The sequence below is a fragment of the Stigmatopora argus genome, chromosome 13 (assembly GCF_051989625.1).
Source record: "Stigmatopora argus isolate UIUO_Sarg chromosome 13, RoL_Sarg_1.0, whole genome shotgun sequence".
Taxonomy (NCBI): Eukaryota; Metazoa; Chordata; class Actinopteri; order Syngnathiformes; family Syngnathidae; genus Stigmatopora; species Stigmatopora argus.
In genome coordinates this window covers 14,978,019-14,997,133 of record NC_135399.1, presented here as the reverse complement: position 1 = coordinate 14,997,133, position 19,115 = coordinate 14,978,019, and the positions used below count along the sequence as shown (strand labels likewise).

Genomic DNA, 19,115 nt, shown 5'->3' with positions numbered 1-19,115 from the left:
AAATTGATAATTCATGTTTTGGAGAATAAATAAGTGATTGGTTTGGGCCTCCGGGCATGAGAGACATATGGCGAGCACGGAGGGGGGCGCAGATGCTTCGAGGGCCACGGAGGCTGACGGGCAAAATAATGGAAGGGCGGCACTGGGCCAGACAAAGATGGGGGTGTAAAGCAAATCTATGCTGCTTTAAGAGTCCACACTGGCGCCACTGTGCTAGCATCTGTGCTCTCAAGCTGAGACGTGAGCTTCCTGTCCTTCTCTGACATCCAAAGCTGGGGAGAATCTAATCTTCCCAAGTGACTCAGGAAGATTCCACATGCAGGTTAGCCCTGTTACCCCCCAAAAAATCACTGCCTGTACATATTGTATCATAGCAGCATGTCACAAAACTGAACTGAGCACCACCTGCTGGCGTTGATGTGAAATCTCTGAGTCCTGTCAGTTTAAACCACGCTTTTAACTTGATAATACCCCATGAACCAGAGAGGAGCAGGAGTAAGAGCCAACAAACAAAAACACAGCATCCCCAACTTTACTTTTTTTCCGTTTCCCTGTGATAAATAAAAATAGTCAATCCCCTCAAATCCGTCTAATCCTAACGCTCTACACCAATGTTTGTCCAATGTTTTCCCTCAAGAAAGGCCAATTTGAAATGCTTCCACTTTCACTTGTTAAACAGGACTGGCTGTTTAAAATGTATGGATTTTTAACCCTTTGAAATGGCACGTTACTCAATTTAATAGCTTTGGATTTCCCTCAGGCTAAACCCATAGTCATGTTCTTTGTAAAAGAAACGATTTAAGATATTTAAAAATTAGTACATTCAATCTTAACGGAGCCCAAGGTGCTTCCGTGTCGGGCTTTCCTCCTTCGGTCATCACCTGCTTAGGGGCCAATAAAACTGGACCACGGGCCATAGTTTGAACACCTAGATGTAAAGGAAATATTCACGATGAGGTCACTGGCCTCTTTTAATATTGTGCCTTCAGTCGTATTTTCACAAAGTGAAAAGACTTTAAAAAGTAGTTTGAAAAGTTTTGTTATTGCGATGTGGGTGCGCGTGTCACCAGAGGCAATCCCAAGCAATTACCGACCCGTACAATGCCTAAACGTGCATCAGAATATCAGCTGTGACAGCGTTGCATAACGTCCAATGTCGTAGGGCGGGGGAAAGCTTGAATCTCAATTATTTGGATTCCGCCGGCTAGATGTCGAACTTATTTGCCGCAAGATTCTGCTGGCGGCGTGCTTTTTCCTCTCGTTCTTATCAGCCCCGACAGCGGAACAAGCGGCCAATAATAAAATCTTTTGTGTAGCCACTTGTAAAAACTCTCTTCCCATCAGCTAGAGCGAGTGAGAACGCTTCCCTGAGATTAACTTGGCGGGGAGAAAAAAAAGACACAAAACATATTCTGGCATTTTTCTAGTTCAACGTTACAGGCACCTCTTAGGTATAAAAAATGTGTAAATGTGTATAAATGATTCTATGGATGTCGACGTGGTTTAGCTGCAATTACCATCCGTTTGTTATCAATTGCAACAGCTGCTCACCGCTGATTGTGGAAAAAGCCAATAAGCAATTGCCTGCTCAAGCAGAGACAAGACAAATCTTTGCACAAGAATCATCTTTAAAAATAAGCGAACACACACACGGACGCATACATTAATGTCCCATTATCACGGAGATCTGAAAATGATTTACAGACGTTTACAGGGACTTTATTCCTTCACCACATTTTTAGCCACATAAGGAACAACTCAAGACACGGAACATTTGTTCGACATCAGCCACAACGCTATCAACTAATTAGCCGTCGTATGACAGGCACATCCATGAAGTGCCGGTGAAGCCGACCGTCACAGGATAACAAGGCGTGTGAGCATAAAAATAGAAAGGGAGCTAACGTGAGGCTAATAGCTCATTTGTGGCATTCCCAATGGTGCCTGCATTGTCTTACCGTTTTTCATTCTTACCTACTGTACTTGATGTATGTGTTGTACTTACAACGGAATGAACTTATTTTTTTCCCGTGAGAACAAAAAAAGGTTTGACTTCATTTTGGCTTTTTGAGGGTAATTTTTTCAAATGTTCTGCCTTGCTAGGAACACAATTGTAAAAATATGGGATAGATTACATTAGGAAAAAAGTCACGGTGATGTCAAGACAACATGTGTGGTGAGAACTGTAGAAATGATAATTGGTTAGAAAATAGAGTTAAATATAGTCTTTGGCTATTGTATGCAGGTCCAAAATGAAATATTCTGTACCTGCTTTAGCCCCAATTATGCCCTTTTTGCTCTTTTATTCATGACCTCTGGGACATGGCGTATTTTTTATTTATTTTTAACGTCTTACTGCGTTGCGCCAAGTGAAACTCAATATTGCTCCTCTTTATCTCAGTGCTTTCCATTCTGCTGCCATCTTATCTTTCCTCCAATGATGTCTGTGCACTCAGTGAGTAAAGAGGCGGCCCTAAAAGGATTAGTGGGTGGATCTTTTATCATGGTTGGTCATTGAGGACAGATAGAAAGCCATGTTATTCTTCAAATGACTGAATTTGGAGACTGGAATGTTGCCGCCGCATTTATTACATTGACAGATATTTAGGATATTAATATTGGCCAACTGGAAATATGCATCTGTATGGATCGGTATTAGCATTGATAGTTAGCTCTTACTACGCAATGTGCCTGAATTACTAAGTACTGTATTATTATTATATTGTATTATAAAATACAGACCATTACTGTGTCTGTATTCTCACCCTCTTGCTACCGTGACAGTGAAATTTCCCGAATTCGGGATGAATAAAGTTATCTAAACTAATCTAATCTAATTAGACCCAAAATAGGGGTAACTATTGTTTTTGTTGTATTTAAATTTCTTCAAGTGTGTAGTCATTAATTCTATCTTTCTTTCTTATCAAACTACTGTATTCAAAAGACCACACCTAAAAAAGCTGCTCTAGGAGAAGTACTGAAATAAAACAAAAAGAGTTAAAAATATTTTAATGATCGGTGGTGTAGGATAGTGACTCCTTGTCATGTTAGCTTATTTGTAGACGAAAACTGCAGGGCTCATTAAACAATATATCTCATTCATCATTTTTGTTTTTAGCATTTCAAAATTGTTTACACGTAAAAAAAACATTTTGTTCTCCCCACACAATTTTAACCTGCTTTTATATAGGTGCCAACTAAAAATGTTTCATTTGCAAAAAGCCCAAAGCAAAATTCAATTGTAAGACTAAGGCACACAAAAATATTAAAGACTGGATAATCAACAAGAAACTTAGAAGAGCCAGTGAAGAAGGGAAGACTGAACAGAATTGGAGAGCTCAAATATGCTAAACAGTGAAAGGATTTACACTTGCATAGCGCCTCGCTAGCTTGAAGGCAATCAAAGCGCTTTGACACTATATTTGGTTCTCATTTACCTACCCAGACATGGAGTAACAAGACGAGATTGGCCAGACACGGAGGAGCAGGCGAGAGCATGTGACATGAATTGGCAATCGCAAAGACAAGACACGTCGAGGTAGGAACCGGAATCAAACCGAAACACAAAACAAAGCACAGGGAACAAATAAGAATGAAACCAAACATGATAAGCAAACAGAGACCACGGCAATCTCCGTCAAAATCACTGGGCTCCAATTTGGCGTATTATTTCACGTCTAAGGAGATCAAATTAGGCCAAAATAAGATAAGTCACGTTGTAAAATGAAAACCTTTACTTGCATAATAAACCTATTTTGCATTTGTGAGTTAAATAAATAAATTGTTTTGCGAGTTTTTTCCCCAAGTGAATTTTCTTTGTGCTAAAGGTTACAAATCTCCAATTACAATTACATGAGTTTGGGTCACCTTTTTAGAGACAAAAGGTCCCTCATGACCAAGAAGGGAAAAAAAACTATTTGTACGTCCAAATTTTGTGTTGTAAAATACAATTAGAAAATTGTTACTCCATGTTAGGGTTAAAAAAAATCTTTTGGTTGTTTGTATCACTTTCTCATCCCAACGACTCTTTGTGAAGATTACAGAACAGTAAAATGAAGGTTTTTTTTCTTCATACTAGATGAAGTGCTCTTGTCGAAGTAGCATCTGGCCCACATACCACATGTTTCCCATCATTGCTTTCGGCAACCTCGGTTTACTCAGAGTGAAATATTCCCAACCCACATACGGGAAGACTATTATTGTCTGAACTGTTTATCTGGCGCTATCGGGGCTACCGAAGCACGGCCGTTAAGCCGCGTTGTACATGCGACATGGGGGGAAATAAATCATCTCCAACCACAACACATCGGTAGCGCGCACCACACGGCGGATATGCCACCGCCGCACATGCTCGGCGATATCACGTCTGCCGCATCCCGCCGACCGAGGGTACTAACGCGAATATCCGAAAGGCAGTCGCCATTCTTATGCAAATGTCGGAGGAGATGAATAGACGATTATGCCTGTAACCGTTTTACCACTTTACTCTTAGTAATCAGGAAACGGCTTAACTGCCCTTTGAGATTCAAAGTTTTTGCAAGGACAGGCTGCGATGTTTCATATTTTGGGAATCCTGTGGCAACTTGAAAGGGCACGCTGGCAAAAGTCACATTTTCAAAAATAACAATGACCGATATCAATAAGGAAAAGGCCAAACTCGGCAACTCGGGCACCTCACGGAATCCGAACGCAATAGTGGATCTCAGAACTTTCAGTTTGTACATCGTCAATGGGTCGATGCAAGAATAAATAGCAGAAAAACTTCTTCTCATTAAAACCGCCTCGACTCCTGCAACGCAACATAGCTATGCATCCATTTGTTCTGCATAAATTTTCCAAGATAACATTAAAAAAGTACAATGTCGAACGTTTGTAACAACATGAAAATTAGATTGGCGAAAAGGCCAACCGCTGAGTCGCAATCAATGAGTTCCGACCTTTGAGGCATTTAGAAAACTCACAGCCTGACTCCATTTCATTAAATTTAAGACTGATCTAACAAGCGCTTGCTATAGACACCGTCTCATTCCCGAAACAAAAAAAAAATAAAATAACAGGAGATACATTTGGACAACTTAAACAAAGTAAAAAAAAAGCCTATATCACTTTTTTTCTTAAATCTGTGATAATGTCGGTCAGAAAGTGCATGTCCAGACCCTTGTCTACTTGTAATAAATGCCTCCTCGTTGTTGAGCATTATTACAGAGGGCAGGCACACAATGTCACATGACATCCCACAGCTCCCAGCTTACACAAAGCCTACGCCTCAAAATAAATATTGTTCTCGTACCATTGAAAACTATCGATTCGACAATAGAACGTGTCATGAACTCTTGGATTTATGCCGTCTGTTGCCTGGCAACAGATGTGTTGCAAAACAACTTGTTTTGTATCCACTTTTAAAATCCAAGTAGGCTGGAGATTGATATTCAGCAGGGCTCTTTTGCTATCCCTCAATTAACCAGTTACGACTTCCTTCCCTAATTGCCGGTCGGCTATATCATCGCGACTGAATGGCTACGTATTGTTGGGCTCCTTTTGGTATTCAAACAGAGTTATCCCTTATGTTATGCCGCCTCGCTCCCGTTATCTGAAGTTATTCTAAATGCATTGCTTTTAGAGCCAGTTAAGCTGTTTTCTGGGCTTTAAGATGGCTACATCAGCACTAAAGAGAGTATGCAGGCTGGGGGGGATGTAACAGTAGCTTGCAAACTCTTCTTTCTTCAGGGTCAACGTCCCAAATTGAGATGCAGTTTGCGTCTTAGGTAACTTTTAGTGACCCCACGCTGTTTTGAAGTGCCAGCACATCATTTGAGGGCCCCTTTTGGACACGGGGCTCTAACCTCTACACTGTCATTGTGCATTCCCAGCACTTTGCGGCGTAGCCTTAAAGCGTCCATCAGGTGCAGCCTGACCCATGTAGCTCGACAGTTGGTGCGCTTGACATTAAGTGGGACCTACGCCATAACAACGGCTGCCCTGAAATGCCTTCTAGCTTACCTCTAACCCACGCAGCATGTTTAAGCAGACTTGTGTAATTTGTCCTTTCTACCATTTTGAATGTTCATTTGTGTAACGGGATTTTAGAAGACAACATTACTGTTAAATCCAGGGGTGTCCAAATTTTTCTCTCCCATGCGAGGGCCGTCTTGAAATCCTTCCAGTTTCATTTGTTTAATTCATGTTCGGAATCAGGTAATAAAAAAAGATCGGGGGTTTTACATCTATTTTTCGTAAGTAGAGGTATACTTTATATGTAAATTCTCTAATTGGTTCCACGGTCCTCACACAACTACCAACTAAACCCTTTAAAATTGGTCAAACTGTCCCAATTTCGTATGAAAGATGTGAGGAAACACACAAAAATTAGAGAAAATGATAAGATGATTTATTAATGTCTTTAAATAAATAAAGTATATAAAAATGTGCCCTGCCCTGCTGAAATATCTCCCTCCGTGGCCGTTATAGATGTAATACCCATGTTTGTCCGCCAGACGGTGGCAAGAGCCCGTTCTACCAGGGCCGAAAGCCGTCCACATTGTAGTACATTTTAGACTTTTACGTGTGCCCTATGTCTGTGTGAGTGAAAATATGTGCCACGTTGCATTTGTAGATTTTAATCGCTTAATAAGGGAATTCAAAATAAAATCATGGTTAAGGAAATGCATTTACTTTTTGGGGGATTTCGTAACTTGGATATTTTTCGTATCTTGAGTCACTCAAAATTTTGTAACCTGAAACTTTCGTACTCTACTTTTCGTGAGTAGAGTATGACTAGTCTGTACCTATATAACATTGTATTGATAGCAAAGGGCATCATGGGGCTTTGTGTTCTTGAATTTTCATAATCATGTCAGCACGGGAGAAGAAAACAGCAAGTTGCAGTACAGAAGGCGCTAAGAAAAAAGCAAAGATTTATTTGCGTTGTGTTTGTAATGCCGCAAATCACCGTCCGGGTCAGGCTAGGCCAGATGCTCATGAATACAGTTAAGTGGTGGAGATGCAGGAAGTTATGCCAGGTGAAGTTTTGAAATGCTCAAGGTCACTTCCTGTTTATTCCAATGTTCTTTGGAGTTTGCCCACCCATCTGCTTCTATTGTGGCAAGCCAAGATGACCGTCACAACAGGCTTTATGGATAGCTTTGTAGGAAAAGGCCACTGTGCATTAAGGCCAGCGACGCAGTCTGACAAAACATTATTTAAGACGATCCAAAGCAATTATTATTTCATTTGGCACAAAATCATCTCTTCGGGGAAACGCTCGTTAATGTCAGTGCTACTCTATTTTAAGAGTGCACTTTACTGAATGAAAGAAAGCATGATGAGAATCATTTCACATCTTCTCATTATGCAACACAAGCATTGCTAATTGTGGCGTTCTTTTACCGGCAACAGCATAAAGAACAGTTTTGAAAAAGGTAGAAACATTTCTTTTTCTAGTTTCTTTAATTCGGTAAACATTCGGCTAGGATGTGCATGTGTTTTTTTGTTTTGTTTCTCCACTTTTTGTCCCATTCAGTCTTTTGCGTTTCATGTTTAAAAAAATGGAAACTTTTTCATCCCTAAAACTGTTTATTTACATATATATTTCAACGGTTGCATCATTTTTTTTGACAATATTGTTTGGCCTGCTGCAATAATTCATATTTTGAGGGCTTTGTTCTTCGTCTTTCATTGTCACTCTATTTTACAACACAAAAGCAAGTCTGGCATCCAAAAATACCTTCATGTGATGAATGTGTAGAGTAACAGCTGCTTATATGAAAATTAAAATGTTAAATGTGATGCTTCCATGCGCAATAACAGCCACAATCAAACATCTGTCGGACTATAAGAACAATTTATTTCCTCTTATCGCACCCTTTTTTTGCCTCCAAACACTAAGTATATTTAATTCACATTATTGGCAGCAAAGCGGGTTTATTTCATTTGATCTTTTTTGTCCCTTTTGTTAGCAAATATGAGATTACCGCTGCGCTAATAAGGATGCGAAGGCGCTGTGCTATTTTAGAATTTCCTCTGGGGGATTAATAAAATCTTAGCCAATCATATTGCGTACAGCATTATGTTATCTCACTTTTATCTGGTGATGCTCTCTGAGCAGCAAACAATAAAAGTAGAGCTCATGAACGCCCAAAGCCAATTTTGCTTGTCTTCAGTTCACTGGGCATCGAAAAGATAAATGCTACAGGTGTTTGTTTGCTCTATGGATTTTTTTGTGTTCAATTTATTAGCACACAAGAGAAAGGCAAAGAAACGTGAGGACAACAGGAAATGCCAAATGATAGCGTGGCGGTAGAATTGCTATACTAGCTGATCTGAAGTAGTGATTTTCTTTTTTTTTCAGACTGGGGTGTCAAACTCATTTTTCTCAAGGGTCATGTCGTATTTTAAAAATAGAGTTGACATTCTCAGTTTTATTTTTTTTCTCATTTTAAGATGGGAAAAAAATGATTAGGATTGATAGGGTGAAAAAAATATCAAAATATTGGGGGGCAATATTTTTCTGTAAAGGGAAAACGTTAAATATTGCCCTTTTTATTGCCTTGTTTTTTTATTATTACAAAAAATATTTGTAATTTTTTTTTTTTTTTATTAAAAACAAACTAGAAAAAAATGGGCAAATACTCTCTTTATATCTGCTATCGTCATTTAAATTTCAGCATAAAACATGACGTCACACCCATGTTTTACTTTGGCAGGCCGCAAAAGTCACGTACCCCGGACCAGATCTGACCCTCGGGACGCCACTTTGACACCAGTCAATTAAAAGCTGTCCAATTTTTAATTAACTCATAAACAATGGGAGCAAAAACAAGCTTCTTTTCTTAAGCATCGCTTCAAACTGCATCTTTAAATAAAAAAAAAAGTACTTAGTGTATTTATGCACTCAGAGACTGCTTTGCTCTTGATTACTAGTTTTTTTCCCCCTTTAAATTTCAAGGATAACACAAATCATAGCTGTTCTGAATCCATTATCATAATTAGGCTTTTTAAAAGTGGACAGAGGGTGTTTTAATCAAAAATTGCATTCATTGCTCCAAAAAATAAAAAACAAAACAATCTAATTTAAACACAAATGCATGCAGTATGCAATTACTGTCAGAAGAGCTGTCCCTACGCTTCTCTACAGCTGCAGAATAAGGGCACGGTTCCAAATTCCAAAACATCCTCTCCTTATCTGAAAGTTTGAAAATGTCCTGAAGCCAAATAGATGACAGAAAGTGTAAATGCTTTCTGGTTTGCAAATTGCATACATAAATGGTCCAACTCAAAAAATGAGATGTCCAAAATGCATTTACAGAATAGGAAAGACAGTGATAAGGGATTAAATGCTACTCTTCGCTAAAATAATCTCTCGTAATCATAAAAAAACAAGTCCTAATACTTTAGTACTTATCATAATATATATGCAAGAAAATAGTAACTCTTAAATGGTCTCGTTCTCTACTTATTTTTTATGCTCTTAAACGCAACACGACGTCACGTTCAATGACTGTTTAGAAAATGGGAGAGACGATTTGTTGATTTTAAAACCAAAAGATATGATTGCAAATAATGCATTTCATCGTGGTCTGTGTATGAATATACGATTCTATGATTATTGTCCATAAAGTGTCGAACACAGCGTTTCGAAATGACACCATGCATGTTATTTTATCTCTTCAACGTGCAGCTCTTGAACGCACCCCGGGTCATCTCACAGCGGTTCATTTGATTGGACGTACTCCCCTAAACGCAATCCGGCAACATGGGAGACGATTTGGGCGACGAGTGGTGGCAGCATGACGGTAAATATGATCCAAATGTTACTTTAAAATGCGATCTACTGTCTTATTTGTCTAGTACTTTTACGACTACATGTATACTGTACAGTTAAAAGCTGGTCCATCGCATGTACTTGTCGGGAACCTTTGTTGGTGCGCGCTGTAAACTAGTTTTAGCTACTCATCACTTGCCCGTAATTTCAAAAGTACTTATTAAGTAACAACGATTGCGACGTATATTCACTTGTCATCAAAATGTAAGTAATGTATGTAGTACGACGTAAACGTTTACGTTCTTTTTGCACATAAACAACACGTGAGTGAGTATACACACGTGCGAACCGGGATGTAACACGGTTTTTTTTGTTGTACTGTCGTGACAGATCGATCTTTACTTATCCCAAGGTATATGTTTTATGCGAACATGCCTTATTTTATAACCGGATCGGTAGTTATTTCTTTATAACACTGAATCGTCCAGTGTGTTATTTGCTAGTGCAGTTCACTCCTATGGTCGGAAGAGGGCAGCCACGTACTCCCCAGATTTGTATGCATGTTAGGGAATGCAAATCCTAATTTAAAAACAACCATTATACTATAATTAAATTATTTTATTAAATACGCATTTCTTCATTAATACCAGAGTCAACATATTTCAACAGCTATATAATTTTTAGTATACCAGCATTTAAAAATATGAGAACAAGTTTATTTTTATTATATATGTATATATATGCATGTGTATGTATATATATGTATGTATATATATATATATATATATATATTTATTTATATATATATAAAAATATATTTATACATATATTTATATATATGCTTATGTGTATATATGTATATATATGCATGTGTATGTATATATATATATATATTTATATATATATAAAAATATATTTATATATATGTATATATATGCATGCTTGTGTATGTATGTATATATATGCATGCTTGTGTATATATGTATATATATATATGCTTGTGTATATATGTATATATATATATGCTTATGTGTATATATGTGCATATGTGTGTATATAAATAGCTAAAAAAAATAACTCCATCATGAAAACAAGGTTGGCATAGTATAAATAATCTGTGAAACTTTTTTTAAATAATTATTCCCACCAAAATTGAACTCTTGATTCATACATTTTAAGTTTCTGTTAGTTGCATGCTATAATTGTGTAGTAAAATAAGGATAAGTTTTATGTCGGAATTACATTCAATTTTTCAAGTTTCATTTTGTAATAAAATGCAGTTTTAAATGACACTTTTGAGAATGCACTTCAGCCCTGTATCAAAAATCAACTAAGCCAATATTTGTTGTCTGCTACTTATTCCACTTTAACTATTAGATTGGGAAAGAAATGTCCACACTTGAATTTGTTTATAGATTGTATTGTATTATTTCAGGAAATTCTCATGCAGGAAGGAGAAAAAAGTAGCACAAATTCTTATGAAAAGATCAGCTTCATCAGCTGATTTTACCAAATGATGGCGTGCAATTGTAAAAAACACGTACTATTGATTTAACTGTGTGGTCTAGGTGGAAGATGGCATTATACAGTATATCCTTAGCAAGATACATTCATACATTTCATTTCTTCTTCAAAATGGTGGCCGCTACATCGGGGAATGCGAGGCGGGTGAGGCGGCGGGGGATATGGTAATACTACTGGTAATCTTGCCGACCCCTTTGACGTGACAGCCGTTTGCTAGCACTTGAGTCCTCTGCTCGTGCCGAAGGTAGTACGGCCCCACGGGCGGCGCCACACCGTGAGAAGGGAGGTACGGGTTCCCTAAGTGGATGTGGATCTTATTGTCCTCCGTGGTGATGATGCTGGGGTTGGAGTCTGGGCTGCCGGAGCACACGTGGTGCCAGCTGTTCTGCCGATCCGGCGTCTTGCAGAAGGAGGCCTGGCTCCCCGGGTCGGACGGCTCCGGCGAACAAGTCCTGACCGTCAAAATCTGAATCGGGAGGTCGGGCGTCGCCGAGCGGGACGAATCCGGGCTCATTATTCGAGAGACCGGCGCCCCGTTGAGCAGGGAGAGGCAGCGGTCGGGAGTCGAGGGCGGCGACTTGTTCTGGATGATGGTGATTCTTTGGTTCGGCGTGTTTCCGCCGGACGGGATGAAGGCCGTGCTAGTGTAAGAGGCCGAGGCGTCCGAGGTGGGACTGCTGATCTCGAGGGTGGCCGTGTTGAGGATGTGATGGGGCGTGACCTTGATTTGCAGCGGCTGACCCGGCGTGTGCGCTAGCATCATCACGTCCCCGTTAGGCGATTGGTGCACGTTGACCCCGTTGGATACGAGGCCTCTGCTCTGGCCCCCCATGTTGTTGGCGCCGTTCAGGTTGCTGACCAGAGCTCCGCCGTTGCGGTTTGGGTCCCCCGCATCCTGTTTCTCGGCAAAGTCTTCGTTGATGGCGCAGGGCGCTTGGCAGTCCGGAGGCGAGGGGGCCGCCGGTTCGGTTTGGACCTCTTTGGTGGGGCGGTAGTGTTCTTCATTCCCATTTGGCGGGAGATTTTTTAAGCGCCTGTACCTGTCCAGTTCGCTGCTCAGATCTCTCATCTCCCGGTCCAGTTCCCGGTTCCTGACCTGTTGTTGCGTCAATTTGCCTTGTAGCGTGGAGTGATCCGTTTGGACCCTGCTAATGGATTCCTCCGTGCCCATAAGCAGCTGGAGTTGCTCCTTGAGGGCACTGACTTCTTTTGCAAGGAGCCTCGACTTCACCTGCTCCTTTTGGAGACGACAAAGGAGGACATGCTCCTGATTTACGTCCTGCTTTTCCGCCTGCTTGTAGCCGGAAAGCTCCTTTTTGGCCAAGTCAAGTTCCTTGAGTAGAGACGTGGACTTGAGCTGTTCCTCCTTGAAACTTTTCTCCAGAGACTCGTAGTTGTCCTCTACCTTCATCAGCTCTTTCTCCATCATCTCTTTGTCCTGCAGTCTTTTCTGTAGCCGCTCCAGCTCCCACATGAGTTGTTTGGCTTTGTTCTCTTCCGTTTGGCAGCGAGGGCTGGCGTTGTAGGAGCCTTGCGTGTACTTTTCCTCCTTTTCTCTGCGGTTCTCCAAAACCTGCAGCCTCTCTCTCATAGTCAACATTTTACTCTCAAGCTCCACGTTTTTCCGCTGCTCCCCGGCGAGCCGGTCTTGTAACTCGTCCCTGTCTTTGGCCATGCCTGCTATCTTTTCTTCCACGTTTGACCGCGAGCCGGGCGCCTCCTCTCTCTTTTTGCTCCCCGACCTTCCCAGCTTTTCCTCGGCTTCCCGCAGCCTCTCGGACATGGTCTTTCTGTCCTCCGCCAAGGCCGCCGTCAAAGATCTGAGCGTGGCCAGGTCGTGTCTGATGGCCACTTCGCTCTTCTCCAGCCGGACCTCACTTGCCTCCAGCTCCCTCACTTTGGTCTTCAGGGAGTCCACTTCGCTGGAGAGCATCTTGCTGACAGCCCTCTCTTTTTCCAAGCCGTCCCTCAGATTGCCACACTCTTGTTTGCTTTGACCCAAAGTCTCCTCCAAGCGGTCTAATTCACTGATTCTGCCATTCAGCCGATTGACCTCGACCTTCAGGCTGGAACAATTCTGGCTTTCCCTCTCTAGTCTGCCGTCCAAATCCCGGCACTGGTCCCTCATGCGGATGAGCTCCTCGTCCTTCCCTTCCATTTCCACCACCCTTCGCCTCAGCACCTCCACCTCGGACAGCGAGCTCGGATGCCTCATTTCCCAAACGGCGGACTGCTGCGTCGCCTTATTTTCCCTCGCGGAACTCCTCGTTTCTTCCAGAGCATCCGTCTGGCGTCCAAAGCCAGGGTGCTGGCTTCTAAGTGGCTCATTTTGAGCCGCCCCCTCGGCGAGTTGAGCCGTCATGGCGCTTGAGGAGCAGCGGGAGTCGCTGGCTGTATACCGCAGCTCCGCCTCTGGATGTATGGAATTCAGCCGCCGCCCCTCTCTGGCCTCCCGATCGATAACTTTGGCGATGGCGCTCAGTTCTTTGACATGACGCTGGTGCCGCGTCGACAACTCCTTCAAAGGCTGATGAGCAACTGCCTTCAACTGCTCCAACTTCTCTTCAAGAGGCGAGACGTCTCGCTCTCTGGTAGTCTCCTTTCACTCCCGATTTTGTCGGTCTTTGACAATCGGGAGCTTTAATCTGTGCGCGGTTGGAGGGGAAATAAAGGGAGCATTAGTTATTTCGAAAGAATGCCTTTGAATGGATTTACAGGGTAACTGTGCATTTCATTCACCAAGGACATGAGGTAATGTTTAAACTTCTCCTCACTTTTTGGCCACGGCTGATAAACAAATGATTTCCCATCGTGGCTTACTTCCAAGATAAACATCTATTGAAATCCTACGGATAACGGAATGACTTTACTTTCCTTACTCGAGAACATAGAACATTTTGTTCTCTGCTCCATATCGACCTGCAAACCTCAAGTCATGTATGTCTTGCCATGTGCGCCAGTCCTGTCATCCATGTGGTCTCCAAGGCACTGTGATTAAGGATATTTTCACAAGCACAACAGATGGTCCCCCGGCGTGTAGCATATGTTAATTAAGATTCTTCTCTACCCTTCACTACCTTTAACACCACGTCCCATTGTTCCCCCGTCTGCGCTCTACAAATGCGTTGCATGAAGATGTCGAATCCAAAAAGGCACGCTCTCCCATCGACTCGCAGACGGTGACGAGTCCACGCTACAGATGGTTTCCCTTTTCCAAAATCCACTTGGAATGTAAAACTTGCTCTCTACGTCTCAAATACATTCTGCTACGAGCTTTCGATACCAAGATGCCGATTCAAAAGTTTGTCTCGTGCGCTCCCTCTTGTAGTGACAATCCCAACTTTTTTCAAGTACAAGCACAGATTCCTGAAATGGCATATATTCCTACCTGATTTCTTGTGGTTTTTTTTTTCTTGACAAATCCTTACGTAGATGCTAGTCGGCCCCAACTCTTTGACTTTTCACTTCCCGGCGATCCCTGTGATGTGGACATTCCATGCGGAAAACCAAACATTATGAGAAGTGCTCTGCGCATGGACTCTCTCTTGCAGCCAGTGGCACCCATGACATCATTGGCCGATCCTTATATGGTAATAGCCTAGACTGCCTTGTGTGTGTGTGTGTGTGTGCGTCAGGTATTCCTCACGCCGCGAGACCGTAAATCTGTTAACACGCTCGGCAGGCACTCATTTCGGTGACAAAGGGAGTTGTGATTTGGAAGGGTGAGATTTGCCGCGGTGGCACATAGCGGTTATACTTAGGGTTAAGTCTCCGGGAAAGTTTTTTAACGTCGGCTGAAGTGATGGAAATATGACTGTGTGTGAGTGTGTGTTTGTGTGTATTAGCGCTCGTGTGTTTTTACTGGAGTTGAGCCCATTCCAGATGAGCTCACTGTGCAACCATGCCAAAGAGGCTAATGGGAAGGACAGAATGTGTTGGCATGTCCTACGAGTTCATCTAAGTGTGTGCATGTGTTTCTCACATATGTTTTTTTCCAATGTGTACGTACGTTGTAGCCATTTTTTGCTTGGGGCCTGATAACCTGACTTGGAGATGACATCATCAGTTCATCGGTCGACAATGATATCCATATGTTTTTGCTCTCTTCCTTTAAATCTGTTTTAACTAGTTCTAGGCTTTTTATTGGATGAAATTATAAAATGTTCAACCGCGGTCTTGCGCGGCGACGTCATGGCTATGCTGTTGTTTGTCAAGCAGGAACGGCAGTGATTAACAATAAACAGTGATGTTCTCATCATTTCCTGTGCGTAATAAGTCTGTAAAAGCAGCAAAATGGAACATTTTCCATTTGGCTAAAGCACAGCACACTTCCTCTATTTGCAGATTTAAAAAAAAAAAAAAGCAGAGAAACAAGTTCTATTTAGTGTAAATATAGAACATCGTTATTAGGGTATTGAGGTCAGAATTGTGTAGAATTGTGACGTTTTGATTCTTGATCAATTGTATTTGTTAACAAGCAAGCCAAAACGGGACATGATTCTTAACATAAATTCATTCTTGGTGCACACAGTTCCATTTTTAGCTCGATTATTCTGCTTCTCGTCCCAAATTTTGTAGAGTTAAACATAACTTGAGTTGCGAGGAGACCGCATTCCACACGCCCACGACCGTCGCTGCAGAGTTCACAAAGTCCTCGTTCCCAATTGAGAGCTTGACATCTGCAGCACTCGTCCTCAATTACAAGCATGAGCCCATTCCGCAAAGACCTTTCCAAGAAAGCCTTCAAGCGTAGAGCGATATGTAATACGGCCCTCGTCTTACGAAGACGAACGATCATCCTATTTTCATCCGGGGGTGTAATTTAACTCAAATTGAGCATTTTCTTCTTCTTCTTTTTTTTAGCTTTTGCTTTTGACAAATGAGGCAAAACCAAACCAAAGTACTGTATATCAAATTGGTTTCTCAACTGTAATTCTAGCAAATTGGAAAAAAAAGAACACAACAAGAGCCGCAAGAGCCATTCAAATTGTCTGCTTCAAACCCCATAGTTTGCTTATTTTTGTTTCTCAACTGAACTTTAATTTTTCTCTCAGACTGTAGTGTCCAGATGGCAGGGTTTTTAATTTTTTTTTTTAGATTTTTCAATTTTTTTTAATTAAACCAACTCATGAGAAAGAATGAAATCACTTGACACGAGTCACCGACGACGCATACGAATAGTCTGGAGCCACGTAGTCAAAATATAAAGCAATTACAGCGATTGCCCGCATTGTCACTGTTCATTTCACAAATTCACCTTTTCAAGTCTTTATCTTTGAAACGTAATTGTAACAGTATTTGTTTAACAAATGTCTATTTGCAGTTTGGTGCTCTTTTCGAAGAATGCTATCAAAGTAGGAATTGTTTCCGGAACAGATTTTATGTCATTAGAAGCAAATAATGAGGGGGAAGTCCTTTATGCAGTGTTATCAAGTTTTAAAGATAGTTTCAAGGAGGAATGGGGAAGGTAAGGACATGTTGAACTGAAGTGGCCCGACCAGTTACTCACTCACGTCAGTGTTTAACGACGTCGATGATGATGTCGTCCCATCGTAGACCATAACCATATGAATTATGTGCAATTTGCTGGCAGCAAGCTTGAACCACCGCGCCGTTTCTTTGTATCGTTCAATAACATGTAAGCGTCATCGTAGTAGCGCATAAGATGATGGGCAATGATTGGAATTCACTCCACGGTTTTCATCTCGCGTAGGTCCCGATCACATCTGTTTTGCACCTGGGCGCACATGGGAACTTCAAAAATGAAAGCTATTGTCGCGTCGTTTCGCAGAAGCTCTTTGAAAAGAAACAGGAGCAGATTGAAAGATTTTCAAAGGATTTGGCATGGCCTTTTAAACATTTCGTCATGCAAAAATAACTTTATGAAAATTAATTCAGTGCATTATTTCCCACAGAATTGGCTTTTATTTCGAGATTTATATGGCCTTAGATGATCTGTTGGATTGTGAACATCTGGCATTGTTAACCGATTGCCCAATCTGACATTGTTGCGTGTTTCAAAGGGACTTTTGCAAGCTAAAAAAATAAAAAATAAAAGCTAAGTCATCCCAGGCGCTCGTACTTAGCTGATCGTTGTCAAATAACATGACACTTGAACGCATTTACGGTGGTTTTTGTTTTGCTTTTAACATGTGAACTACGTCGGAAAGGAATTGGGAAATAATATTGTAGTGGCACTTAAAGTATTGGCGCTCAGTTCAGAAAGTATTGCGGTAATTGGGGATCATGGTTTAAGGGCTCTCACAGCACGGGATGTTGTAGTGGCCAACTCGACGAAAGACTTGCGTGACTTCATGCATGATAACATTTCCGGAGTGATTGTGGAACTCTTTAGTCATTTATTCCCCTCTAAAAATGGTCTGTAGTGTACAAACTCCTGGCCTTTGGTCTCACGTATCTTTACTTCCAAGTAAACTCACGGGTTTATGTTTCTTCAAGGGTGTCTTGACTGCTTCGTATTTGGACCGAATTGCTATAAACAAAGTGTTTCTTGCGCCATGATTATTTCTGGTCTTAAATTGCAACGTGCTCCTGTGGCCGATAGATTGAAGCGTTTGCTCGCTCTTACCGACAAATGCAGGCTACCCATCCAAAAACTCCATAATTAGATTAGAGAGTGGACTCTGGCAGGACTAGAGTCAGTGAGGGCCCGAGATTGCATAGCTACGCCGGGCCTAGCCATTCCCACCAATCTAGCTCCACCAACGGGCCTATCCCCACCCGCAGAGGCCACATCTGACCATAGTCGCTATTTGGAAAGGGACAAATCCTAACCACCATCAATCTGGCTTCAGTCGAGGTACAGGCCGTCCAAGGAGCAAAGAAAGTGGCGAAAGCACATGGAATTGCATGTTGATGTGTTTACAAGCGCAATTACAACTTGGCACGTTGAGGTGTGTCGCTGCGAGTTGCTCCGAGTTTGAGCCGTCCAAGCTTTGGAACTTTGGAACGAGCTGTGCGGATTAACGTGAGCTAAAAGCGTTCACTTCTAAACGTGCAGATGTTTTTCGACTGCGCGCTGAAACACTTCAATCATTTGACATCTTGGATGGATATTTATTCAAGCTGTACAGTTTGAAAGACAAAGACGTCATGTTGGTTTGAGCTTCGCTCTATAGTTGTTTTTCTTCAACACAGTGAGCGTACTGTACTGTTTAGTTTTTTTTTCTCATTTAAACATTAGGAAATGATCATCTGGAACTAGAATGGGAGTTTTATGGGAATAGCTATGTAGGTCCAACTCTACAAAAAGCACGTTTTGAGAACGTTGAGAATTTTAGATTGCTGTTTACAGCCAAGAAGTGCACTTGATTTGGTCTAAATTGCTTCGTAATGCTGTGCCTCGACTGGGCAAGGACACATTTAAATTCTTGACAAGAAACCAATTCATTGGTTGCAGCACTTCAATTGAGCTCAAGTTTATGGCTTAACAAAGGCCGTATTTTTTAGAGGATATGGCGCACTACATTGTAAAGTGCAATGAATGAGTTCATTTTCATACACAAGGCTCACCTGATTAAAAGGCGCATCTGTTACTGTATTACAAAAACTATTTAAATTAGTATTTTTAAAGCAATTAATTCATCATCACAAAAATTCATACTTGTGTAGGCTGGATTGGAAAGTGCACATTTGTTTAGTGGGAAAATGCAGACTTTTGAGTGTGCCTTATGGTACAAAAATACAGTACCATGATGCAAGAAAAACTTTTCTGGAACTGTACAACATTAACAAACCACCGAAAGTATCCAGCAAAACACAACACGGTTCTAATGTCGGCATTTCATCCAATTTGGGAAAGATTAGGATT

At 41.4% G+C, this 19,115-nt stretch overlaps 3 protein-coding genes across 4 annotated transcripts in view; 2 read left to right on the top strand and 1 right to left on the bottom strand.

Annotated features, from left to right (window-relative positions):
- The window catches only part of tmem30c (transmembrane protein 30C), a 93,622-nt gene that overhangs the window by 63,585 nt on the left and 10,922 nt on the right, over nt 1-19,115 (top strand). The gene's annotated exons all lie outside the window — the stretch shown is intronic.
- cmss1 (cms1 ribosomal small subunit homolog) overlaps nt 1-19,115 on the top strand; it is a 29,763-nt gene that overhangs the window by 3,661 nt on the left and 6,987 nt on the right. Inside the window, exons 2-3 of one of the 2 annotated variants that reach the window (XM_077617512.1) lie at nt 3,446-3,538; nt 9,677-9,791. In XM_077617512.1, the coding sequence (XP_077473638.1) occupies nt 9,752-9,791 (40 nt within the window). In that variant the 5' untranslated portion in view covers nt 3,446-3,538; nt 9,677-9,751. The remainder of the gene's footprint in view (nt 1-3,445; nt 3,539-9,676; nt 9,792-19,115) is intronic. The other variant, XM_077617511.1, reaches the window with a different exon arrangement.
- On the bottom strand, nt 11,165-14,440 carry LOC144087153 (filamin A-interacting protein 1-like). Its single transcript, XM_077617502.1, has one exon. It carries the CDS (start codon nt 13,644-13,646, stop codon nt 11,406-11,408), a length of 2,241 nt encoding a protein of 746 aa, XP_077473628.1. The 5' UTR covers nt 13,647-14,440; the 3' UTR covers nt 11,165-11,405.